Here is a 27782-nt window from a genome sequence, read left to right on the forward strand (position 1 = left end):
TGTCACATCCTTGTCCGTCTTTTATCAGCTCTTTTCTGCCTCTTGGTTTTTTCGCATTGTGCTTTATAAACATTTTGTGTACCTTTTGGGTTTCTCTTTTCACTTGTCAGCGATGGTTACTCCCCGCCACACGCCTCCCTTAGCGTTTATTTTTTTATTTATTTTTCAAGACGGCTGATCAAAGAAGTCAACTCATGACGGGCTGTCATCGGCTCCTCAGCCGCGATGGCAGCAAATAAATATGTGCGGAGCTTTAACGTGTCCTCTGAAAAACACACTCCTAGCCCCTGCTGCTCTAATTGACTTCCAGAAAACTGAATACATTTGCAAAGGTGACAAAAAAAAAAACACGCATTGGAAGTTTGGCATGGATGACATGGCCACTGCGTGTCAGTCGCCGACTCACATTTAAAAATGGTCAATTGAGGCCCGACCTCGGTGGGTTGCCAAAGAAAGCAAAACTGAAAGAAACAAAGACAATGGAAGTATGGAGCAGGATTATTTTTTTCAAAAAGACAGTAGTAAAATCATGTAAATAGGGCGATACTAGATAACAGGTGTCAAAGATGGAGTGCGATTCCCCAGATTAGTGTGTCTACTGTCTAACTTTGGTTCATTGTGGGCATTTGTTTGTCTGCTTGACTGACTCGACTGCTTCCACATGTTGACAAGCTCACATTTCCCTCACTACTTTATTTTCTTACCCTTGACTTGACTATTTGAATGTGAAGACGTTTAGCTCTGAGCTTCAGACTCCAAGCGCTTTGATCCACCAATCCATGTTAAAAAAAAAAAAAATCTATACTTGCACCATTATCCTGATCCTCATTAAAATATAATGGCTTCTTTCTCGGTACTCTCTTCAAATTTTTTCTGATTGTATGTGTCCTGCTATTTCATCTAAGCCAACAAGACCGATTTTAAAATTTAATGTGGTCATTTAAAAATTAAGTAAATGTAAAACTAAGCTAGAAGTGGACTACATTTTTGCACATGACTGAAAATCAAGAGCTAGCTGCCTCGCTGTCCAGTCTTCTAGCCTTGCAGTTGCTCTTCAATCTGTCTTGCACATATTGCGGTTTCCCAAACCAAAAGTGTGTGACCCTTCCCAGTCCTGCCACCGAGTACAGATGCCCCCGAGGTAAACGAAAACATTTGCTTGTTGCCAGAGCAGCTCACGTCCAGCTTTGTAAGGGACAACGCGAGTTGGCAGGTGAGGCGTGTACAAAGCCGAACTGGAGACTGCGGCGGTGGCCTACTTCTTTTCTCTCCGTGCGGGCCACAACCCAGAAAACACAGCTTAGTTTTTACTGCACAAAGACTGACCTGCATTCAGGTGAAACTCAGCCTCTTCCTCCCCTCGCCCTCCTTCTCCTCCTCATCCTCCTTTTGTAAGTTCTGCAGTTCAACTTGACACGGCGGCACCATCATCTCATATCAACATCTGCAATTACCAGACAAGCCACACTCGGGTCCCACGGGGGAGTGTGAGCGCAATTAAAAGCATGAGGCAAACGTTAATTAAGGAAATGACTTGAAACCCGAAGGAGGGGATGTTTTAAACGTTTGTCACTTTTAACCTCCACCAGCTTCAATTTTCACTGATGCAAATTGTCTCTATGCTGGGTTATCATTAAGAACATACATTATGCTCGTTTTATTATTTTGACTGCTTATGTGCCAGTTTCCCAAACTTCACAATGAAAATGAATGACGGCATACAATAGTCATGAATTGCAGTGTGCAGAAATATAGTACTACAACTAATTTAAAATCAATTCTACTTTGGAGGTTCTACTCTACATATTTTGTATTGATGTTTTGTTGATCTCTGTTGACATTGTTTATCCGCAATACACTTAATTAGTATGCGGCAGATAGACACATCCTAACCAGTACTGTGGGTCAAAGCTTGTTAAGAGTGAGTGTACTTTTTATTTCGAGTACCAAGGGACAGACTGAATAATCCATTGATTGACCGTTAACAATTCTTTCTTTGTGTGGAATTGACTGTTAATTGTGTCACGAGTCCGAATGAAATGCAGTACTGGTTTACTACCAGCAGGTGCTGTTGATTCAGTTTGCTGTCGAAAGAGGCCCAATTTGGCATCAGATTGTTTTTTTAACCCCTACATCGATTTATTAATTGATTCTTAATTTTCCCATAGTTTATTAAGGAAAAGTAGTCAAATGTCCATCGCTAGTAGTCTGCCAACCTGTCTGTCAAAAGCCAACATAAACCATATCCGAATAGCCTCTTTGAGTTATTTACATTTGGAGCTTCTCGGACGCACAAACTGCTGGAGGAATGTTCACCAGCTGACACCGCCGCAGTTCATCGGGTTATTAAATCAGAGCCAATACGAGGCCGACTTGCGGCCATTGTGGTGATTGATGAGGCGAGCTTTATTTGCTGAGGCGGTGCGTTTGTTCCGCCATAATTGTCTACCAGATGGCTAAGCTAACTGCTCTTCAATGCCTTCAGATCAGCAGGGGTCTGAACATCTCCCCTCGTACTAATGACTTCTCGTCCCTACACAACATTGTCTTGCTTTTTTTTCGGAGCTCTCATTTTCGAAATTGCTTCCTTTGACTCAGTCGGAATCTGTTGTTAATTTGCCATTTCCAAGCCACTCGGTCTTTAAAGTCAAAGTAGAACATTCAAACGTGAGAGCGGATTTGAGGTCTACCTTGCGAGGAGTCAGATTGGATGAGAAAAAGGATGGAGGTGGCGGCGGGAGTCATCCATCACAGCCCCTCAAGGGGAGCTGTAGCTAAAGCTGCTCTGAAGTGTGATCTGTCAGCTGCTCTTACGCTTGGGGGGCGGCGCACGGGGGCAGTTGTGGGGGTTTAGCAAAGGGGTCGCTTTGGGTTCATGCAACTGCCATGGAGGTGCTCTCGTCGGACTGAGCCGCATCCCGCTTTTTATGAAAGGTCTCTCTACATTGCGGATGAACCTAAACACTCGCAATCGTTTTTTTCGTTTTTTTCTTACTAACGTCCTCTCGGCCCCGCCCACCACAATGCAACCGCCAAGCGCATCCTCACAGATGTTGAGCCACATCTGTCAATACGTCCCAAGATGGATCGTTGTTCTGCATGCTTATTGATTCGGCACAGGCCAGAGATATAAGTATCATTTGTCATTTCTGGAATTATTTGGAGTCCTAGTTAAAGCTCAGAGTGGGAGGCGCACCGGGCCCGCAGGGGAGTGGGCGGGTTGTCGGCTGTTGGGGGTATTTTTGGACTTTGATGAATGACTGCACGGCTTTTGTTTTTTACTGCGGGCACTGCGGCCCTTTAACTGCCATTTGCTTTCAACGCGCTCCAAGAAAAACAATGCGACGGCTCTGAGTTCTGAGCAGCAGCATCCTGTCATGCAGCGCGGCCCGGCCGGCAGGGTGGTCCCGGCAGAAGCCTCAGCGGCGGCAAAGAGAAGGGAGGGGTTAGGCTTTCGGACATTACGTGCTGGAGGCCCTTGTAGGACGTCCTGCTGGTGCCTGGGCACAGGCACAGTTGACGGCCACAAACATGCTCTGAATTAGAATACTTTGTCAAAATTGTCCATACCACAGCTTATCTGTAGCTGCGTCGCCTGGGCAGCAGCTTCAGCAAGCTCACCGTTTGGTGTACTTTGCTCTCTTCCCCCATTTTGTCAATGGTTACTTGTTTGAATTTGTGAAACCCTACGAAAGGAATATCTTATTTAAAGATGAAAACAAAGCTTAAAATGTGAATTAGTGACATTTATGGCAATAATGTTAGCACAATAAAGCAAGCGAGTTGTTTGTTCCAAAACATTTTTGCTGAGTTGTTTTTATTTCCATATATCTTTAAGTTGGAGGACAATACAAGGGACACTATAAACTGATATTTGTTTGTAGAAAATATGCAGTAACAACTATTTTCTAACGTATTTTCTAATGTTGGACAGCTGTACTTAAATCGAGTCAAAAATGAGAAACGTATCCCTCAAGGATTTGATCCCGTCACATTTCGGGCTCCGAGCCAACAGAGGACCGAGCTTCATTAAAGTATGGATCATCTTTTAAGACCGTTAAAGATCAACGCGAGCTACGATCGGCTAATGACTCGGAGGAGTTCATTACTTAGCGGCCCTTTGACTTGTCGAGCTCGAGAGTCGATCGAGGACTTTGGTTTGAGTTTGGCGAGCAGACGAAAGTAACGAGGAAAAAAATAATAAAAGTGGGATGGCGAAGAGAAAGAAGTCCGACGTTTGAATGACACCTAATTATTTGCCTTGTCTATCAAAGTGTGTTTTGATGCAGGGATGCGATCAAACATGATCTGAACAACTTCAAGCCTTCAAACGGAAATGATTTTTTAGCACGCACACATTCGCTCAGGACCGATTGTATCGCCACAGCTTCTCAACGCGCGATGGCCATTGTCTCTTCATTTTCATTCCGGCCTGCCAACATGTCTGCTCACAGTGGGATGGCGGGAGAGCGAGTTCACGCATAGACCCCCCCCCGATCCCGTCTTGTGGCGCATAGGCCCGCTGTATTTGATTGGACCACGTAAGGAGGGAGCCCAAGACAAACAATCAATTATTATTTACACCAGCAATAAAATAAAACGGGGGAAAAAATATTGGAAATATTACTCTGCTATTCCCTTTAGAGTCACATGATTGACTAAAGTCTTGATGAGCAAAAATCAATTTGTGTCCATTTAATCTGCTAATGAATTTTATTTCTGACATGCTTTAACATATGCATGTTTTGTTTGTGGCAAGACGGCGAGGAGGGACAACACGAGGGTAATCCCTCTGGAGGCGAGAATACAAAGTGATATCTGCTCCAACAGCCCCCTTCCATCAACCCCGCCCCCACTTTCTAATGTCTTTCCTAGAACTTGAACAAACAGCATGTGCGTGTAGGACCCAGCGGACAGATGTTTAGGATTACTTTCACCTCATTGCTCTATTGTGCGCACGTAAAGCGAGCTCAGCTGATGTGGAATGCCACTCATGCTGGCTCCTGCAGGGTTGCTCCTGTTTATCAAAGTGCCATCTGCACTCAAGACACACCGACGACATCGTCAAGATGGTGGCAGCACTCACGTTTGTGTACATGTCTGATTTTTAAGACAATAAATCAAACATGCAAACTCTCAGGTCAGTTTGACAATTTGTAGACCCTTCCCGGAATAAGGTTGCGGCCAATACACGAAGACGTGGATGCTTAAAGACAATAAAGAAACAATTGAACATGCAAATGTTGCCACCGAGATGAGGGGCAAATTAATACGACTAAATTGAATTGAGGGGGATTTTTTTTTTCTTCAGTCAAACTATTGTGTATTTTAAAAGTGGAGTCCACTATTTGACAACTAATACACAATTACTCTTCACTGTTGCTTCGAACAATAATCGTTGAAGAGAAAAGATGTGAATGTGAGACTGATTGATTGTTTAGCATATCGCTGCGATTGACTGATGACCAGTTCAAAATGTATCCTGCCTTTCTCCCCCAATATCAGCTGGGATAGGCTTCAGCTCACCTATGACCTCGGACAGCATAAACACTGGAAAATGGATGGATTAAGAATGGCAGCCTTTTCTTACCCCAGTCATGTTAGCATTTAGCCTACATGCAATCTTTCCCTATAGAACCATGAAGATGTGCCTAAATATGTACTAAGAAATTTGTCAAGTATTGTTTTTGGGAGGAAGAGGCATGGAAGTTATCTTTTGGCACAGAAACTTAACTCGTGGCGGAAGTGTGTTTGGGTCAAGAATGCTGCATCCTTAATTACCATTGATAAGGCAATACAGAGGGATGGGGGAGGACAGCCGGTGGGTGGGGGGGGGAACCCATGTTCACTTTTTAATTAAGGCTCCGTAGTGTAACTCGTCAATGTACATTATTGGAAGAATGAACGTCAATGCCGTTGCTTTTTCTCGCCCTCCTTTATCTCTGTCAATGATTCCCAGACATGATTTATGGTTCGTCTCCGTCTTTCAGGATCATCCATCAAGCGCCGCCTCTGCCGCAGCGCCACCCGTTGTAAATCATTCTGAAAGCCTGTCACTCATTTCCATTAACCGTTCCTCTGTCGCACCGGTCCACGCAGCTCCCCCCAGGCCCCCCCCTGTTACCGCCCCCATCCCTCTGCCCCCTCCTTCGGCGCACAACCTACAGCCGTGCAGGGTATCAGTTCCGTGCCGCTGCTTCATCCGCCTACCATCTTTTCAATAAATTAACCACTCTCTTCTTTCTCTCTCTCTCGTGCCGTGAATAAAGAAGAAAAGTCAGTGACCTACTCCTCCTCTCTTACCTCGCAAATGTCACGCAGGGAAAATATTGTTGTGGCTCTGACTTTTCCAGTGGCAATATTTGAAGAGCTGTGATGCATTTGTAAGGCCGCATCATGGGGCTTACGCTACATGAATTCTCCCTTTCTACTTCAGCTGATCTATGACAAACCCCGTGATATGAAATCAGAGATTTGTTCCTAATATCGATTTTCACGCCACTTTTCAAGTGAGCAAAAATATTGGAACGGAGGTTATTAAATTAACTTATAGTGATTAACATGGAACACTTGGTGGAAATATTCTTGTAACAACTGCATCAATCCTACAACCGAGTGACTTTAGCAGAATGTTGTATTCTTCTTTTTTTTTCTCGGCCTTTACTGCATCCTCTTTCAAGTTCTTGTTTGCTTCTGGGGGTTTCTTCCTTCAATCTCCTCTTCAGGAGAGAAAATGCTTGTCAGTGATCGACCTGACCGGTATCCAGTTTTCCCCACCTGATGAAGTCCTTTGTTGAGTTGGCAGTGTGTTTTGGCCCCATTGTCTCGCTGCAAGTTTTTCCTGATTAGGTTGAACGCATTTAGCTGTAAATTGGTTTTGTAGACTACAGAATTAATTCTGTTACGACATCTAAAACTCAAATGTCTGCAGTATACATCCAAAACAAAGGAATTGACCTTGCGTATCAAGGTTAAACCAGCTCAGATTGCAAAGCATTGACATTTTAAATCAGCATAATTCGTAGTTTTATGGCTAATTAAGCCAACGGATTTTGACCTGCATTAATCTGTCCAACTCAACGGAAACATGTTCATGAGTCAAGGATGTCAGCTCTCGGTTGATGAAAACAAAAAATTAAGGGTCAGCTCTTGTTTTAATAGTATTGTCGGTGTGCTTTCTTTCTCAGACGACGAGAACGTTAGGTGGACGTAAATGCTTCATAGACTCTGCTGGCCAATGGCCATACCAGTTAAAATCACAATAAAGCATGTTTTCATTGGTCATTTAGCTGTCCATTGTAAAAAGTAGGTGGGGGGGAATATGGGCATTTACATAATGTTAAAGACTAAACTACACTATATTGACTTGCCGTGCCTGCGAGACTAAACATTATAGTTTTTAACATCTCCATTTCAAAGGCTTCATTATTGCATTAGCGCTGCAAAGGCTTCAGCTTTAACCAGACAAAGGAATCATTTCCCAGTGGTAAAAGTAATACTTAGTGGGGTTGTATGTTAGAGCCGTCATGTCATTTTTTTATTCTGTATGACTCCAACAATGACAGCAGTCTTTTAAGCAGCTTTTGTCAAAGAGAAATAATTGGCTCAATGGAGTGACTGTCATTGAGACACAATGGCTGATGTGCTGCTCCGGGGAGCGCCGATTCAACGCAATTCTTTTTTGATTCTAATCAACACGCAGATATCAGCGCTGTCGAATATCCACAAACAGCGGAGGGTCTGTTTTTGGAAGAGGGAAACTTTCAACTGCGGGGCTGCCAACACCCGTCTCTGTTTGGGCAGCCTTGTTGTCACGACGGGCTGTCAGAGTGACAAAGCTCCATTCAAGTTTTGCACTTAAAAATGATCATTTTATACTGGGGAGGCTTTTATTGGGGGCTCTTTTCAATACACTCGTTGTCTTGTCACATTTCGGTCCCGTCAGAAACAACGGGCCGAGGCACTCTCGCAGCCGTACCTTCCATCCGCAGCCTCCTCATTGTATTTAATGAAGGGAAAAAGTGGCAATCTACTATTAATGAAGTGGGAATGTTAAAAAAGTGCCTCCCTTTGCTGAAAACTTAAAAGTGCTTGTACGAGGAAAGCTGCGGCTGGAGCGCATCCAGCAGCCTCGTAAAAAAAAAAAAAAAAAGCAGGCAGGGGGGAGTGACATGCAGATTGTTTTTAATAGGATACACACAGCTGCACTATCACATTCATCAGAGCCTGACCTTGATGGAGGCTGCTTTTTTGGGGGAGGAGGACAGGTCGTTGTTTTGGGTTCATATGAAGGTGATGTTGCTGGGAGAGAGCCATCTCAGGGGGAGTCACCGTAGGTCCCACCGGGAGTGAGTGAGATATAGTTAATGAAATAACAAGTGATGTCACAAGGGCGCACAAGGTCTGATTATTAATGCACATTGATTCTAAAGGCTAAGGTTTCGACATTGCTCGATCAATTTGTAATTTTGGAATGTGAACAGGTTAACATAAAACTACCTTATAGAAAGCTCAAATTATATGCTTCGTCTATCTAGCACAATATCGCTAATGGCATTGCTTACAATGGCAAGTCACTTATGGTGTAGCACATGTATAATTTCAGGAAAATACTCTTATCCTAGTCAGCCATTTTTTTTATTATTATTATATTTGATCGAAAGACTTTGAGGTCCGACCTGGTGAGCTTCAACTGGGATATTTCCTAATTCCTTGCAGTATGTAAATGCAGCATGACTAAGTGCTGGAGTGCCACGGCATCTTTAGAATTCTGTCCATTATCTTACGCAGAGAAAGAACCGTCCCATCACAGCATGTCAAAGCAGCCTCCTGACACCTTGCAACATGGTTGTGAGCACAAATGTGATGCCATCAGCGCAATCTGATTGGACATAGAGAAATGACGCGTTTCTGTGATATCATCATGGCTTTTCTGAAGGGGATGCAGTAAGTGTTGGAAGCAACAAGTGATCTGTTGAGGAATGGCCATCTGTGTGACATTGAAAAAAAATTATTATCCATCCATTTTCTTTACTTTGGTGCTGGTCATATTTACACCAATGTACCGTTTAAAGTCTTCAATAGGGGTGAGACACTTAATCGATTAATTGACAACTAATCGATGATCAAATTAATCGATTACTATGTTTGATAATCAATTCATCGTTTAGTTTGGTAATCAATTCATCTTTTATTTTCAATTAAAAGTTCCACAAATTCCAGCCTCTAAATGGTAAATATTCTCAAATGTATGTAATCCTTGATCCATGACATCAGACTGATTATCTTTGTGTTTAATCAAAATAAAACTTTTTGATTTACTTTGAAAACAATGATCATTATTTTTGCCAATTATTCAAAATATTCCAGAGCAAACCAGTAAATGCATTGTAATTATTTCTGAACTATTAATTTGAACTAATGTCAATGTAAAGAAAGGGATTGTTCATCTGATTTATTGATTAATCGAAAGTTAAATTATTAATCGACGGATGAATCAATTATCAAAACAAGTCATTAGTTGCAGCACTTATCTTGAATAAACCTAACATGGATGTTTTTTGAAAGTGGGAGGAAGCAGGAGTAGCCGTAGAACAACCTGCACGAGTTCATCATGCAAACGCCAGACAGGAAGGCCTGCAACAGAATTTGAACTCAGAAACTCTCAAATGAGAAGCAGACTTGCTAACCACAAATTCTACCAAAAAAATATATATTTTACAGCTTAATAAACCTTAATAAAAAAGAAAATTAACCTGGTTTTCAAAACATTCACACTCCATTTACTAACTCCGTACCAAGGGCATGATTCCAAAATGTTTGTTGGAGTTGGAATGGCATTAGTTCTGGTGCTGCTATTCATCACAATACAGACAAGCAGATGAAGGACTGGAAAAAAGAAGGCAAATTTCAGGATGTGCCATCGCGTTAGTGTGAAAGCTCATCTCTCAGCATTCACACAGTGAGTGAAATGAGGCGCTCAGTGTCTCCTAAGCAGAACAAAGGCCTCATGTGTTGCGAGGTCCTTTAAACGTCTGCCCACTTCCCTGGCGGCCGCCACGCAAACATTCCTGACTGACAGTCCATCAGGGAAATCTGAAGGCGAGCAGGATGCTCTTTTATTAGCGCCGCCCTGTTTGCTGGAGCGGTCAGCTCCAATATGCGCCGCGCTCTTTGAGTGGCGTACGGCGAGATGATGGCTCCCCCACCCTGATAAGGGTGAACGAGGGGTAAACTGCTGTTCCGCAGAAAGGAAGCATCGGACCTCATCGCATTGCTGCGGGAGAGCCGTGTCATGAGCACGGCCGGCCCGGTTAAGCCGACAGACTGGAACTGGGGGTCTGCGTGAGTGGATCGGCCGGGGCGGGGGGTGGAAAAAAATCATCTGTAAGCTGACAAATACGAACTGGGGCTTTTGAACATCCTCACTTGTACAGACTTCCAACACTCTTCCCCCCGATGGCTTCTTGTTTACCTTCTAGCAGAGGAAGATGCTATGGGGGTGTTTTAGTAACATCCCTCCACTGACCTAGCAATCATAATTTGGATCAGTACCAAATTGTAAATCATCACAGTTACATACATCTTCTGTATGTAGTTAACGTTCCAATAAAATTAACATTAAATGTATTTAATTAGTTTTTAGTGTGTGTTTGTTTGTGTGTGTGTGTGTTATGTTTTATATCCCAATTTTGCCTCAAAATGTCAAAATTGTGCCATTTGAACCCAGCAGTAAAAATCTAAACAAAATGCCAAGTAGGGTTTGTGGAAAAGTCAAGCAAGATTAAGGAGCGGCATCATACTGTAATCTTTGCTCAGGTCACAGTCGGGTTATCGGCTTCGGGGCTCCTCCTATTGGTGTTAAATGCAATTGTATCCCACATTTGAGTCATTTTTCATTCTTATTTCTTCATTTTTGTTTGTAGACGTTGAACATTTTTCTCATTCAAAAGATATAATCATCCTTATCATTAAGCCTTGATTGTTTTGCTTGCTGAGTTCAACATTCAAGGCGTATCTGCATACTGTGTGCCGTAAACATTGCCATATATCATAAACAATTGAAGGATGCCCGTAAGGATATATCCAAGAGCACAGCCTCAATCTGATGTCTTGCATTTGAGGTAAATATTGACTCATTTGTGTGTGTTAGTAGCAGCACTATACACAACCCTGAGTGGGAATGTTAGCATCCGAGCTTGTACGTGAGAGACGTCTCAACCCTCTCCTGGTTATTACAGAACGCTAAAGTAGTTGATCCGCGGGTCACCGTTATTATAAGCCAATATGGGATCGCCATGATTTCAAAGCTGTTGTTTCATTAAAAGTAATTCAATTTAATAATTTAATTATTCATTTTACATTTTACAGCCTAACCTCAATTAATTGAAGTACAAATGGGCATTATGTTCACGGCTCCTACAGATTAATGCTGCAAATGTTAATTGAGAGCACAGATTGTAGTCAATAAAATGTATAAAACAATACAGTACATATGATAATGACATTGTAAAGATTTTGAAGGAATTTTAAAACGGTTTTCGAACAGATTTGTTGGACAATTGCAAATGCATTTGCAGTATAATTGTGGCTGCCTGCATCAAGATGAAGTGCACTAATGATGCACAATATTCTCCTTTTTTATCATCTAAAAGAAGACAAAACGAACCAGGACGTCAATGCCTGTGTGTGTGCGAGTGTGTTTGTGTGTGTGTGCTGGTGCATGATCTGGCTCCGGGTCTGTCGGTGCAGCAGCGGCCTCATGTGATGCGTCATCAAAGTGATGACTCCGGGTTCCGGGTAGCAGATTGTGTCGCTCTCGGACAGCTCGCTTCCAATTAGGCCTCGGGTGGACGGGCGCGGAATATTCTATCATCAAAAGGGGTGTCAACCTCACTGGATGACATCACAAGCGAGGTGGTGACTGGGTGAATATGCTCATTAGAGTTGGATGTATGCTGAGTGTTTTTGTTTTTTTCTGCTTAGCGAATGTGGCTCATGAAAACATTTCTTTGATTAATTGCCTTAATTATTGTGATCCTTTTTGGCCAAATGAAGAGCCAGATGGCAGGAGATGGTGTCGCATCCGCCATCCCGTCGTATTAATCTGGCTCGGGGTCCAGTTGAGCGTCGTTTGCCGCGCGCACAATCTGTTGTCCTCTTTTGAGCCGCAAGTTTTCATGTGATTATATTAGGGCATCAAATATTCAGGTTGAGGCTGTACGAGAACGAGGCATTTATCTGCATGAATAACTTGTGCTTAGTGGAGGACGTAATGTGCTCAAAGTAGAATCTACGTCATCCGTACAGAAGTCAAGATGGGCTTTTCCCTGACTTGTGCTTTTTGGAGCCAAAACCAAATCAGCAACCCTCCCTTTCAAGACACGTCGTCTTATCTTGGGATATGCATGATAAATCAATGTATCCATTCCTGCTCAGGAGGATTTGGGTTGAACAAGTGCAATTTTAAATGTGCATTTTCCAACCACATAAATTAATTTCTTCAGGAGACCAAAAAGCTTTACGCGGTTTTTGTTTCTCTTATTAGAAAATTGTGAAAATTTGTCTCAATTAATTTTGAGCAGTCCAAGTAAAAAGACTATCAGTCCAACAGCTTTAAACATTGAGATAGAGAACAATCATAGGTGAAATTCTAACTTTCATAATCATGCCGGAATATTTTTGTCACTAGATTAATCTCCCAAGACAGTTTGCTGACTAATATTTGAGAATATTTCCTGTGCACCTTTTGCATTCATCTTCATCAACTAATTCAGACACAAAAGAAGAAATGTTCCCATAAATAAGAACGTAATTGAACTGTTTTTGCAAAATACCTTCTGAGCGATTATAGAAACGCACTTTTTCAAAACTGCTATCTGGGAGCTTCCCCAGAGGCATATCTGAGAGAGGTGAGCGTCAGATCGGCCTTGCCAGCGGCGAACTCCCCTCGTGACGGTTGCTTCTTAAGTCTTGAATTGTTGGTTTTTTCCTCTTTGCTTTTCCGCCATTCTCACAAAAATTCCGATCATAGTCGAGAACAAGATGCATTAAGTGCTTCTGTGTTCTTTTTTGTCTAAGAGGAATAAATAAGCGGAATCACTATCGGGGTTCACTAACTAGTTTGAAGTTGTGGCTGACCGACAGCCATTGGTTATAACGTGATTCGAACGATGAGTTAACCGATTCCATTTTATCCATCAAGAGATGGAGTCCAAATTCCCATCCCCAATCTGCTCATTGCAAAGCAGTGTGCAGTGTGCCATCCACATCCGCGAGCTAAATCCCTGAAATGATCAGTCGTAGCGTGGCAGAGTAGTTGAAGTCCCTCGAGGGCGTCATCAGAGCTGCTTGACTCAAGACTTGCAAGGAAATAATGGGTCAGAAGGGAGGTAATGACACGCTCCTGTTTAAAGGCAAATCAAATACTATTTCATCCCATGATGTCAATTAACCTCCAGACATGTTTTGTCAAAAGGAGGCAGCCCGGGCTTGATTGTTCTGTCTGCGTCCTCGCGTGCACCGCGGCTGCTTCCTGACAGGAAACGGTGACGAGGAAAAGCATTCGCAGATATTTACAGATGGCTGCGGGGCTCGGAATTAACACTTGGCCATTTTTTTCCCCCTTTATTTTTGTGACTGTGTTCAGAATTAACATCAGACGTCAAGCGTGTCATCAAGTCTGTCATCGGGATGTCTGACAGCGTCGGCGTTTGATCGTGACTCACACACATCGTCAGATCTCAAGATGTCAAATATTACACCTTGTGGCGGGTGTGCGCCGCCTTCTAATCATAGCTCACCGAGGACACGACTTTTATTTCGCTTGTTCTCGGCACTAAAACAAGCAGCTCAACTTTGTTTGGAAACCAACTTTATTCTTTTGACTGACACCTCCACACTTATTTAAAGTGTTTTGAAATTGACACACACCATTAATTGGTACTTTGATGTGAGGGAGAAGGTGATAGTTACCACAGCAACCACAGAACGTTCACTGATGTCATTTTTCTTGCCTTTTACGTGGCATAAATCTCCAAGATGAAAATGTCACGGGGCAGGTTCATTTTCCAAAGAGGTTTTGATTGCCATGCACATGTAATTGATTGTTGCAAGGACAGCGGGAAATCTGGAAATGTCATAACAGTCCTGCTTAGGTCGCTCCCGCCGCTAAGCAATCAATGAGAAGTAAAAAGAGATATCGATCGGCGGGCAGCAAAAGTGAAGCCTGAGACAGCCTGAGAGCCTTTGTGGGTGGAGGTGTGCATGAGGGGGGGGGGGGGGTCTTGTATTTTGGTGAGGGTAGTTGAATATTTGGAAATGCGAGTATCATGCCCCGTCATGGAGAGCTTTGAATTAGCAAGGTGTTTACTCAATCGATTTCTTATATGTAATAAATGTGAAAGGTTGAGAATCATGTGGATTCTCCACATGGATTGTTTTAAGAACAGCATGTCTGTCATTGCTGCGGCTACTTCATATCATCTTCAGCCAGAATACCTTTGTGTCGAACAAATCATGAGATAAGCCTCTGAGTGAAGTTAAAAAACTACTATAGTTTCTTTTAAACATTTAAAATGTTTTCGTAGTCTTCTTTTAACGTGTTTCAATTTCGTCTTTGCATAGTGCATTCTTTCAGTAATTGTGCCAATCTACTTTTGTTTTTGCTGCTTTGCTTCTGAATGCTTTTACTTCAATTTACCTCAGTCCCACTATCACAATTACATTTTGTTATTTCAAATGTGACATATTTTACACTCTAACTTATCTGTTTGTTTTAAAAATCAAGTTGATTGATGCATAGGACTGTAGTGTCATTGTGTAAGCTCGGAACGTTTTCCAATCGTCGTCAACTCCATCGTTGTGTTAAAGCTACTAGCGTTAATGCTAACTTCATAACTCAGAGTTGAATGCAGAGATTGTACAAATATGCAAAAATGCCATATTCAACACTGTTTATTTCAAGATGAAATGTTATGATGATAAGTTGCTGTTTATGTTGAACTCACACAGGCGTTAATTTTGTTAAGCTGCAGAAGCAGAAATGTAGCAGGAAATGGCTAAGAAGAGATTTGTATAAACTCACTCTGTTTTACCTATAAAATGTACACTCCATTCATGTAGGTGCAGCTAATGGTCACATGCGTCACATGGTCATTTCTCAAATACTTTTTAATTCCGTAATTTTCAACTTTAACCCACAAAACGTTGGACACATGGTTGAAAACATGACATCCCGCCTTCAACTCGATGGATGTAGCAAGTATTTTTACTAAGCATTTAATGAGGTGTTGACCTTTTTGTGGGCGAAACATTCTTACACGCTGGCGTGTTGAAACAGGAAATTCCTCAAATGATTGACACATCCTGAGAATCGTCTCTCGAGCAGGCAAGCCAGCACCGTCCGCTCTTAAGTTGCAAACGTCGCACTAAATATTTGGTGCTGTACGCTCTTCGCGATCGGCTTGGACAACTTGCTGCCAGTGGGTGGATGTAGCCGTAAAAGTAATCTAGTATGGCCGAAGCACTTAGCCGCTTTCTGTAGACGTGAGGAAAGGAGCGTGTTGGCTGACAAACAGGCGGCTGCCTCCGTAAATCTCGGCCTCACTATGCCAAGAGCCTGCTTTCACGGATAAAGGTTCTAAACACTTCAGTCGGTTGATTAACGACGGACACCTCGGCTTTTTTGACCTTTGCATATCTCCGTCTGAAGATATAAATTTGCGTTGACACAGATTGGAGGCTTTAACGGTGCTTTACGACATGCTAAATCTCCTGTAAGCCATGCCAGCTTCTTGTTTTGCAAGCTAGGTAGTCAGGTTGCCTTCTTCCGACCCCATGGCAGTACTTCTGGAAGACCTCTTGGGGAAGGGTGGGCTGGTTTCTTCTTCTGTGGTGGTTTGTAATGGAAATAAGATGCTCCATATGGCCAACCCATAGTTTTCTGGAAGTTGGATGTTCGGCTTTGTTTGACTGCCATTGTGCCTGTTTTGACCAAGCTCCTGTCCTTTCTCTGCTGTGTGAGCCTCAAATCACATGATGGGGCACTAATGATTTTACTCTGGAGGTTCTGTCAAACAAAACTTATGGAGACATGTGACATGGCCAGGAAGCAGAATGTGACTCATCAATCAAATCTTGGTCACTGCCGTAATTGAAGTACATCAAGTGCATTGTCCATGCACTTGAACAAATGCAATCCTCATCCCAATAGGAAAATAGTTGCAGTACTAGGCAACATCATAATTTGGATTTAGGACATCAAATGTAATGGGAATAATGATTACAAATATAAATGTGTTTATAAGAAAATAAATAAATAAAAAGAGGAAAAAGGGGCTACCTCTAAAATATGGGCTGTAATTTCTGCCACTGAGTAAATGTGAGTCTTGCGTTTATGACATCGCTATTACCGTAATTATCCATCTTTGGTCTTGTCCTTGAATCTCAATTTGTATAAAAGGCTGTTAGGAAACATTTGAGTTACAAACGCCGAGTGAAAGGCAAGAGAGGGACTTTCCGGCAACGCCTGCCAGAAGGTTAATTGGTGCCTCTGGAAGTTTGCTACTCGGGGCCATCTGATAGAACGGCGTAGAAGAGCGGGAAGGGCAGCTGTTAATCTCCCACGATTCTGCCCCGTGCGATAAGACAGACCTTCGTATTAAAATTGATATTACAGTAAGCGGTGAAACTCCCTTGCGGAATGCACAATTATTTTCTTAAAAAAGGGGTGAAGTTAAAGTGAATTTTAGAATTTACAACAAGCATTTGCGTTCAGTTTCCCTCCAGCCTAAAAACCACTAATAGCTCCACTTTGACGTTTGTTCTTGCCACTCGAGCTTGTCAGAGCCGCCGGTGTTCTCCTTCTACATATAAAACTCTAAATAAAATATACGTCCACGTTCCCTCAGCATCCAGCGTGTTTTAGAGGCCATCACGGATGTCAGTCGGCCAATCAAAACGTCGCTCCTACGGTGGATCAAGGTCATGGTTGAGGGCTCTTGTGTGTTCATGATGCCACATTCTCTATATTTGTTTTAAAAGTCCAAAGCCCATCTCCATCTTGTGTCCATTAGCTGGCAAGCAACACACCTCCGGGCTTTCTCTGGAGGCGCTTGTGAAATATTGATTCAAAAAGGAAAAAGTTTTATTTTCAGAAAGCAAAGAAGCAAGGCATTTCCAGAGCCGGCCGGCCAGCCGGCGTGGGACCGGCGCACGCTGCTCTGTGGAGAGAGGAAATATTAACCACGTGAATGGCATAAGTGCACCCGGACATGGCTGTTATGTCCCATTCATTTTTTAAGCGGGAGAGCACATCTGCCAAGTCTCTCTCCCAAAATGCACATTTTCCCCGCATGGCTGCGAGGTGGAAAACATCTCAGATTTGTGCTGACAAACTTCGTTTATGGCAAAGTGTCTTGCGAGGAGAACGGCAGTCGTGATGTCGTTGACGGCCAGGAGATTTTCCTTCGCTCCCGCAGCCACGTGAAATGCTCCGTGCTGAGTCAGACTTCTTCTAATTGCGTGACGGGAAGTGTGCCAATTAGTAATAGTGTTGTTTAATTATCTGTTAATGAAAGCAATAATGTTTGTGCAGTATGAGTTGGGAGAAGGAACAGGTGAATAATGAAAGATGTAATTACTGTTTACGAGGCTGTCGGGGGGAATATAAAGACCTGACAGATTGCCGGTAATCTCTCGAAAGTTGTTATTTATGTACAGTTTCATTGCTCTTCATCATCGCTCGCATTTGCAACATAATTCTGTTTCGCCGTCAGCAAAATCTGTTTCCTGATGTCGAATCGCTCGCAAAGCATCTGCTGAAGTCATGTTTCCCCGTCGCCTTCTAATTTGTTGCTCGCGCATGTCGCGACATTAGTACGTCAAATTTTTGTGTTGGCTTCGGGGTTGGCGCAGAGAAGCACAAGGCTCGCATTTTCACTGCACTTCACGGCCTCCTTAATCACTGTGGAATAGGTCATTTGCAATAACAGTTAACAGGCCTCCAAAGAATCAATTTGCTTTTGTCACTCAGTCGCCAATGACTGTTGTAAACACATCAAGTTGAGGCCAGAAAAGCCTTGGACACAGCACTAAGTCGATGGCCCGTCGTGAATCACAGACCGCGCCGGATTGTTGGTCAAGACGTCGCATCCGGCGCCAGCCGGTCTCACGAGGCACAAATGTCGGCTCGAATGTGTAGTTTATATTCTGAATTAGGGATGAGCATTTGGAATGGTATTCACCATTTTATAACAGTAATTGCAGGCAAGTCATGAGTATCAGACTGCATTTACAATAACCATTATGCGGACTCCACTTCAATGCATCAGCTTGCCTTACGCGTCCTGCACCATTTTAGTTTGGTGTGTGATATTACTCACAGCAAGACTTTTTTTTTTCACATTAGCTTAAATACAAATTTCCTTTGACTATTATCGTTTTAATAAGAACAAACACAATAGAGAAATGCTTAGAGTGTTCCAAAGAAGAAACTTTGTTGGCATGAAGCTAAGAAATTCTATTTTGATGAAGCATTGTGTTGGCCATGTCTTGACTTCTTCATTAATTCCTCTGTGTCTTTCATTTGTCATTTCAGTATACATGCCTGATGATGAAGACGCTGCTCTTCAGGACTCCATCGTCGAAGAAGATGCAGAGAATGACACCCTGACGGAAGAGGAATCCTCAGAGAAAACGAGCCCCAAAGTGTCCGAAGATCGCGAGCTGGACAACAAGAGTACCAACAGTTACAGCAACCAGAACTCTCCCTCCAGTCTCCTGTCGAACCAAGAGGCAGATCTGGAGTCCCACCTTAGCGACACCTGCGACAGACTGTCAGACTTCAAGAACTCTTCACCGCGTGACGGCCAGCCGGATGAGGAGAGCTCTAAACGCAAAGAGGAAACGGGCAACAGTTTGCAGAAAATGAGAGCAGCCTATGCAAACTTTCTTTCCGATTCCTACTGGACAGGCGTTGGGACGGAATTGAAATTGGGCCGAAACACCAGCAAAGCCAACTGTGACAGCACCAACGGAAGCGCCAAGAGTGAGTTCGATTGGCACCAGGATGCTCTGTCGAAGACCCTGCAGCAGACCGTCTCCCCGAAACTCACGTCCAGGCCCAACCTCTTCAGTTCGGTCCACTTGTACCGTCAAAGCAGCAAACCCTGCGGTTCAGTCTTCACAGGTGCTAGCCGCTTCCGCTGTAAAGACTGCAGTGCTGCTTACGACACCCTGGTGGAGTTGACGGTCCACATGAATAAGAGTGGCCACTACCAGGACAACAACATCAGCAAACAGAGTAATTCCTCCACATCATCCTCTAAATCCAAGAAACGTAGTTTGCAGGATCTGGAAGGGAAGGAGGATGCGCAGAAAGTTCTTAAGTGCATGTTCTGCGGTCATTCGTTTGACTCTCTCCAGGATCTGAGCGTCCATATGATCAAAACTAAGCATTACCAAAAAGTGCCTTTAAAGGAGCCAATCCCAGTAATCACGCCCAAACTACTGCCACCAGCAAAGAGGCGCGCCTTTGAAACCGCTAGGCCGTGCTCCCCCGACTCTACAACGGGCGCACCCGGCTACGGCGACACCCAACGCGCCGGTGCAGTTTCGAACGCAAACAATCGCTTTGGCTATCAGAACGGTGCGAGTTACACGTGGCAGTTTGAGACGTGCAAGTCTCAGATTTTGAAATGCATGGAGTGTGGAAGCTCCCATGACACCTTACAGCAACTCACCACACACATGATGGTGACGGGACATTTCATCAAGGTGACCAACTCTGCTTCCAAGAAGGGTAAACAGCTATCGCTCGATCCCCTGTCTGTGGAGAAAATCCAGGGGTTAGCCGAGCCCACCGCCGGTGAACCGGATGGAGAAAAGTTGTCTCCCAAGAATGTTTCCCCTGCAAGCAGCGAGACAGATGGCCAAGGGGAGGGCGCATCAAACAAAATGGAAGAAACGGAAGCAAAAGATGACAAAGAAAAAGAGGGTGAAGATCAAAAGGCAGGAAATGGGGGATTTAAGTACCCTTATCTTCGGGAGGAAGATCTGGAGCAGGACTCTGGTGGAGGGGGAGACATTCTTAAATCTTTAGCTAACACAGTAGCCTCGGCTATCAATAAAGCCCAAACAGGGACGCCAAGCTGGAGCGCCTATCCGAGCATTCACGCCGCCTATCAGATCTCTGGCATCATCAAAAGCAGCCCCATCACAGCTGTGTCACACCCTGTTCAGCTGAAGCAAACGTTCAACCAAAAGCTGAGGGTGCTCGCCCCGAAGGAGAAGTACCTTGGCGCCACTGGCGTTGAGAGTCCCCAGGGGACGCATAAGAACTTGGACATCAAACAAGAAACGGTTGTGATTAGTGACGGGAAGGAAAGTCAAAGTGTGAAGCTTGATCTGATGGAGACGGACGACAGCGATTGTCAGGATGATTCCTCTTTCTCTTCAAAGCCAGATGCCGACTGTGGGAATGACGGGAGTGAGCCGATCAAAGGGAAGCTGAGCCCCGATTTTTTTGACAGGGGCAAGACTCCAAGCCCCTCTGCCGGCGTCACAGAGCCTCTCAAAGACACTTTGGATATCCTTGCCGTAAACCCTCTTAGTGCGCTGCAGTCAGTTCTGAACAATCATTTGGGCAAAGCAAATAAGCCCAACAACTCGCGAGCAGACGAACTATCTTCTCATATCCAGTCTATTTTTGCAAACACTAACAATTGCAGCGACAAGCCCTCGTTGATGCTCAGTAATCCCGCCAGGAATAAGCCGAAAAAAACATTTCTTTTTCCAACCGATGACCAACCGATAGACCTGACTAAATCGAAACACAGCAAACCAAGATCTTCTCTGCTGCAGTCCGCCACCCCGATGCCGCAGAAGTACGCCCTGTCCGACATCGCCGACATGGTTAAAGTGCTCCCCAAAGCCACCACGCCAAAGCCGCCCACCGCATCCAGGCTCCCGGCCATGAAACTGGAATCGGACGTCAGGCGCTTTGAGGACGTGTCCGCCGAGGTCTACTCCGTCCACAAGCGCAAAGGCCGCCAGTCCAACTGGAATCCTCGCCATCTTCTCATCTTGCAAGCTCAGTTCGCTTCCAGCCTCTTCCTCACCTCGGAGGGGAAGTATCTTCTCTCAGACCTCGGCCCTCAAGAGCGGATGCACATCTCGAAGTTCACGGGACTCTCCATGACCACCATAAGTCATTGGCTAGCTAATGTGAAGTACCAGTTACGGAAAACAGGAGGCACCAAATTCCTCAAGAACATGGACACGGGTCACCCGGTCTTCTACTGCAATGACTGCGCTTCCCAGTTCAGGTCGCCAACCTCCTTCATTTCCCATCTGGAATCCCATCTGGGCTTCCAAATCAAAGACATGAACAAGATGCCGGTGGAGCATCAGATCAAGGTGGACGAGGCGGAGCTCCCGAAGGTTCTCGGCGTCCGGGTCTCAGAGATTCTGGTCCCGGAGGAGGACGGTGACTCTAAGTTTAAATGTAAGCTGTGCTGTCGGACATTCGCCAGTAATCACGCCGTCAAACTCCATTTGAGTAAAACTCACAGCAAATCCCCTGACAACCACTCGCAGTACGTGGAGATGGACAAAGAATAGTTTTACTGACACAGTTCTTGTTTTAACACACGGGTCGGACATTTCAACTGTTTTTCCCAGTTAGCGTTGCGTAGTACTGTTCAACATTTGACGGAGTGGCGGCAAAGACACACTGGTTCGGAAAACGTTCGGAGACACTAAAACAAACGTTTGCACCCTGCTCCAATTCATCACCAGTAATGAAGTCGATTACTGCTTGAAGAAACATAAATGCTTGCATGCGTAGCCACGCTATGACTACTATTTATTATTTGTATGATATGCCAAGTTTCAATTGTATTTGAAAGTCAACATAATGAAACGATAATTGTACTTTGCAACTTTTGGGATACAGAACACCTGAATACATGTGCAGCAGATCGCTCTGCGCAGAGCTGTACAGTCTATTTCTATGTAAAGCCGTTTCGTGTCCCATTAGAAAAGAGAGAGCGAAAGTAAAAGCACTTTAGTCTTTAATCATCAATTTGGACTCTGTACAAGTCTCAAAAGTGGCCCGAGCATTTCAAAAAGCAAAAACTATTTCAAATGAAAAAGAAAAACATGCAATGAGGACAAGCTGCAAGACAAATGTTACCGGTGATCCCTGCACCTTTTTTTTTTTTTACATATTCAAATAAAGAGTTAACATTTGATAACAGCTTGTATTGTTATTTTATTCATTTCAAATCATTGACTATGAGCAAAATATCGTCACGTATCCAACTTGGTACCAATTACAGACTTAACAAGCGCAAGTCCCGATGGCGGAATTTGTATCTTTGATACCTTCAGCGGTTATCACAGGAGACAGTAGCAGCGCGTTAATAGCCTAACATTTTTTTTTTTATCAAAAGATAAATATAACATGCTAGGACATGACAGCAAGGAAGAGAAATATTCTATTTTGGATATGTTTTTTTTTTTCTTCCTATTTTAAAAATAACTCCATTAACTGTCACCTTTCTGTCTACTGATGTGGATAAATCAATCACATGGAAAAATGTGTGGGTTTTTTTTTCATCAAAATTCAACACGTATGATGAAGTTGCTTGAAGGGGCAAATAAAGTAAATATAAAATGTGAAGAAAATAAAATGTTTGCTGATGATTAGAAATTGTGAAAAAAAATATCTTAGATACATCGAGTATTATATCTGTATTATGCAAATATGTCAGTTACATTTTTAAATCAAATTACCGAAATAATTGAACACAACTATATTTTAATTTATTGATATCTACTTATGTATTTTTTATTTATTTGTAATTATTTCAGTTTTTTTATATATTGTATTTTTTTAGGTTTGATTTATTACACTCAGGGCAATTCAACTTACACTCAGCTCTCTATTTTTGCTGCACTGAAGTGTGTTTTGTGGAGATGCCTTGCTCAAGGGCTTTCTTAACCGTAATCGGGATGAAGATGGCGAGAACTTTTGCACTTGCCCGCCCCCCCACACACACACACATTATAAACCCCTACCACTGCTCTTAATAGTTGTGTCCTGCAAAGGACATTTTTTAGCTCCTGCTAAATGGAAGTGGCCCAGAATTAAATGGACTCCTCCTTAGCTCAGCCTTCACTCCTCCACAAATGTCGTAAAAATGCCCCTGATGGCAAAGAGAGAGGGTGTAAACAACAGCTAATAGTGATGAATATTGGCATGGACTTGAGTACCACGTTTGCTCTGAGGACATTATTAGGAAATGATAGAGCTGCAGGATGCATCTTATTCAATTGTGGAAACAGGAACACATTTTAATCTCACAGTGAGAAGCGTTGTGAGATAAAGGACAACAAGGCCGCAGTGTACAATACTTCCTCATCTCCACATAATGGCGTTTAGATGCAGCGCCGAGATATTTCCTCCTTTATTGCTTTTCTGCAAGATGCTATCATAACAATTAAACATATTTCCTCCAACTCTATTATTTCAAGGCTATTAAAAAATAATTGCCTCCTAAATTCATAAACATTTTATGCAATTCATCTCTTTTTCTCGCAGCAATCAAGTCCTCAATTACCTCGACCCATCAAATGGCTATTTTATAACAGGCGAGTGACATTTGATGGTAAATGGGTGGAAAGCGGCAGCCATTCCAATGTGCGTGACACCGACGTGGCCCCCATTGTTGGAAATGAGCCGGCAATCACCTCGTTCATCAGATGACTCCTAATGCAGTTAAAGTATTCCGCTATAATTTCTGCACGCATTTATAATTACTGTCAAAGAGCCCACACCTCAGTGAGCAGATTAAAGCGATCAATTATTTAAGGTCTTTTTTTTTTTCCCCTCGATTCGCCTACGAGGCCATTATGTCGGAGAGCAAGCGGCACTCCGAAGAGGCTCTTTGGAGGGAAATGACAACAAAAATATAGAAAGTTTTTGCTCCGGTCACAGGGTTCAGACGCCTTTTTTTATGTTGAAGTTCTGGAATACAAACAGCTTCTAATAGAGAAGCTTTTATATATATTTTTAGATGATTGTATAATCGCCTACGGTGGACAATGTTATACTAGCACACAAAAAAATACAAGCCTGTTTTATAAGAGAAAATGTTATCAATAGGTGTCAAATCATTTGACTTTTAAGCATAAACATGGAAAATATGGCAATAAAATTTGAACGTTTTTTAGAGATAGCTTTTATCACCAGCAGCAATAACAAAATGATACCACAACAACAAAAGCAATTTTGCAATGCGGAGTGCTGTGTCGTCTTTCCACATAACATCTTTGATAAGATGCAGTAACATGAGATATTGGTATTTTCTTCTAAATTGAGTCTACCAACATCGACTTTGAGAATTATACTATATCTGCATTCTGTTAGCTAGTTAGTTTTTTAATTTTCTTGTACGGGTGGCAACTATCATCATTCAGAGCATAAATGGGCCACGAATACATTCTGATGACTCAGCATTTTTCCCTGTCAACTAATCAAAGACTGTCTCCATCTGAGTAATCTCAGAACGATTAAAAAAAAAAAAAAAAACTTTCCGAGTAGACTCTACTCCAACAGAAAGGCAAAAACTTGAGCGGTAAGACAAAATATGCAGAAGTTTACTGTACTCCACCCTTTTTATTTTTTAATTTCAAAACACCACTGCAGAGCTTTTCATGCAGTTCTTAAATGAAAAATCGGATTCTTGTCGTTAATGCCAAGAAACAGCGCTTCGATGATGTTGCAATCCAAATGCGATCGCTCGGCAAGACAACAAAGATTTGGTGTGTGTGTGTGTGTGTGAGATTGTGTGTGTGAGATTTTGCTACCCCCTGCGCCACACAAACACAGACGCTCTGCATCATTGGGCCTGTGAAGCCGAGGAAGAGGAGGGGGTTGCTGTGAGAAGGGCGGACAATGTTCATCAAGTCTGCAGCAGGGTAATGACTAGCTCATGTGTTTAATGAAGGCCTTTAGAACTTGGAGCCATAATGACCCACATCCTGACTCCCCTTCCTCCAATTTATCCTCCCCGCACAGGTTATTACATCCCTTTTGGAGAAATATCCTGCCGAGAGCCTCGCAACGTTTCTTTTCTTGGAGATGATTTCATTTTCCCCTCACCGCGTTGACAAAAGAATTCACCGAACGAATGTACGGCAGAATATTAAAGGTTCAGCGCCATCCGCTCCGAGATGCCAGCTGACCTCCATGTTGTTCTATCAAAACAAATTCCCCCGAAGGAAATAACAGGAATGGAAATCAGTTCCAGACTGTCACCCACATAAAAACTGTTCAAAAAATATTTAAACGTATCTAATCTTTAAAAGCTTGACTAATGACATAATATTGAGCAAAGAATGTCAGAGACCTTTTGCACTTCCAGTGAAGTTGGGTTGTTGTGTAAAACCTCCAGATACAACCTACACAACCTTTTTGTTTATTTACTTGCAGACTATTTTCTAATTCATAAGGACTGACTTAAGATGACTTCTGAATTTGTCTTTCCAAGCAAATAATTTTTTGCAACTCAAACGCCAATTAGAAACAGTTAATTTGGCATCCAAATCTCATGTAGCTCTCATGTAACAAATAAAACAAACGGCAATTAAAACAATATTCATAGACTATGTGCACAATACCATTTTGAAAACATTTGTCAATTGCTTTTTTTCTCCTATTTCTCCAGTTCTCCCCAGCATGGCAGAAATGATTCTTCGTCGTGCCGTACTAGACAAAGAGGGATGTGCGCTCATCTGCATACATACATCATATCTCTCAAATAGCCCATAGTGCTGCACTCTTAATGGTGTTGCTTCAAATATGCTAATTAAGCACAAAATGTGTGATGAATGGAATACATTTGATCAATCAAGTATAGGCCCAAGCCGCCGGTGCTGCATATTCATTGGGCATCATGAATATGAAAGCCCAGTCATTTATCAAGTATCCGTTGCACATTTGTATCTTATTAATCATACACGCTGGAACTACTGTCTCGTCTGGGAAAAAAAATAGCTGAAGGTTGATGGAGCGCTTGGAAAACGGATTAAATCCGCAGAGGTCTGGCTAATGTTTCATGCAGTATTTGCACACTAAACAGTCAGATTATATTTGGGGATGCTTTTTTGTGTAATTCTTGATATCATTGGGTTTCATCTAGTATTTACATTTATGAGACATATGATATGCTTTCCGATTGCAAATTCAAAGATGCCGTCCGATTAAAAGCATGGACATCCGACCTTAGCCCATATTTTCTGGACCAATGTCAGGCATTCCTGACAATTATCTGTATCTCAACAATTAAAATATATATATATTTTGCATAATATGTCCCCTTTAACACTTTGGCTCTCTCAAAGAAATGGAGATCGAGATGCATAAAGCAGACTCCAATGTTTCCCTTTTTATTTTTAGCTGATAAGTGGAATTCTAATTGGCCTGATAGCATTAGCTCGGTGTAAAAAACAGAGACACTTGATTGCCGACACTTCATGAGTTCATCGTTCATGTTTGTCCCTCAAGGCAGCGTGCAAGCTCAGATTGGAGCTGACTTCCCCCAAACATGAAAGCAACAAATCACACTTTTTTTTTTTTCATCATTATTATTATTGGGCTTCATACGCACAGCCGTGTGCTCCCGCTTTGCACACGTCAGCACAATCAGAGATGGCGCGCTGATCTTTTTTTTTTTTTGTTTAACCGACTGAATGCTCTGCAACAACTGCCGACATAGACAAGTGCCTATTAGGAGGCTTTAAGGCCGCAATGTGCCGCATGGAAGAACAACATTGTACTTTCGTCAAGACGCGGATGAGCTGAAGATTGAGAATGAATCTGAAAACATGTTCACTCCTATCATATCTGGAAGCAATGCAGATATTACGCTAGAACTTATTAGCTTTTGTTTTTTAGGACGTGAATAGAAGGACAAAAACAAATGTAGACTTGAAGCCAACAATGACCACAGAGTAGTGACGAATATTTAAAAAGTTGTTAAACCAAACGACCTGCTAGCCCAGCAACCAAAATCTTGCCTCAAACGCATAAATCAATGAGGGGCCATCATTCAACAAAATGTGAAAAAGTTTGAAGACATTCATCAATAGGGATTTTGCACAGATACAACACAGTTCATTCTGAAGGTTTCAAGAAAAAATATTTTTAAAAAGGGACAGTTCATTCTGAAGGTTTCAAGAAAAAATATTTTTAAAAAGGGACTAGATGGGTGATCATTCAGAAGAGAAGAGAGAAGGAGAAAAGTGACCAAAACACAGACAAAGTATGAATATGACTAGATACCTCCACAATCTTTCCTCACGAATCAAAACCAACCCAATCCAACCAAGCAATTCTTATTCTGACATACCACAAAAACACACCAAAAAGACTGACTAGTGGAGTCCCGTCAAAAACACGTACTGATATCCACCTATCAAGTATCTCCTCTCAAATATGAAAATCAAGTCTGACAAGGTTTGTTGTTAAAAAAACAAAAAACAATCTTGATGACTGGTAGGATGGATTTACATTGCAGGTTGGGTGACAGGGAGGAAACAAAGTTGAACATTTTGCTCTGGTTTCAAAGTCTTTAGGAGTTTTATACCAAAACAATTTGGCATTTAGAAAAAAATTGCTGGAGAGAAGACAAAGAAAAAAAAAAGATTCAACCACTAAACTAGGCTCCGAAAAAAAATCCACCTTATACAAGAATGGGTCTGAGGAGCGTAGCAAC

At 42.7% G+C, this 27782-nt stretch overlaps 1 protein-coding gene across 1 annotated transcript in view; it reads left to right on the forward strand.

Annotated features, from left to right (window-relative positions):
* The window catches only part of LOC119133307 (teashirt homolog 2), a 37097-nt gene extending 14954 nt beyond the window's left edge, over window positions 1–22143 (forward strand). Inside the window, exon 2 of the mRNA XM_037268985.1 lies at window positions 18599–22143. Within this exon, the coding sequence (XP_037124880.1) occupies window positions 18599–21621 (3023 nt within the window). The 3' untranslated portion in view covers window positions 21622–22143. The remainder of the gene's footprint in view (window positions 1–18598) is intronic.
* The last annotated feature ends 5639 nt before the right edge of the window (window positions 22144–27782 follow it).

The sequence above is a fragment of the Syngnathus acus genome, chromosome 2, assembly GCF_901709675.1.
Source record: "Syngnathus acus chromosome 2, fSynAcu1.2, whole genome shotgun sequence".
Lineage (NCBI taxonomy): Eukaryota > Metazoa > Chordata > Actinopteri > Syngnathiformes > Syngnathidae > Syngnathus > Syngnathus acus.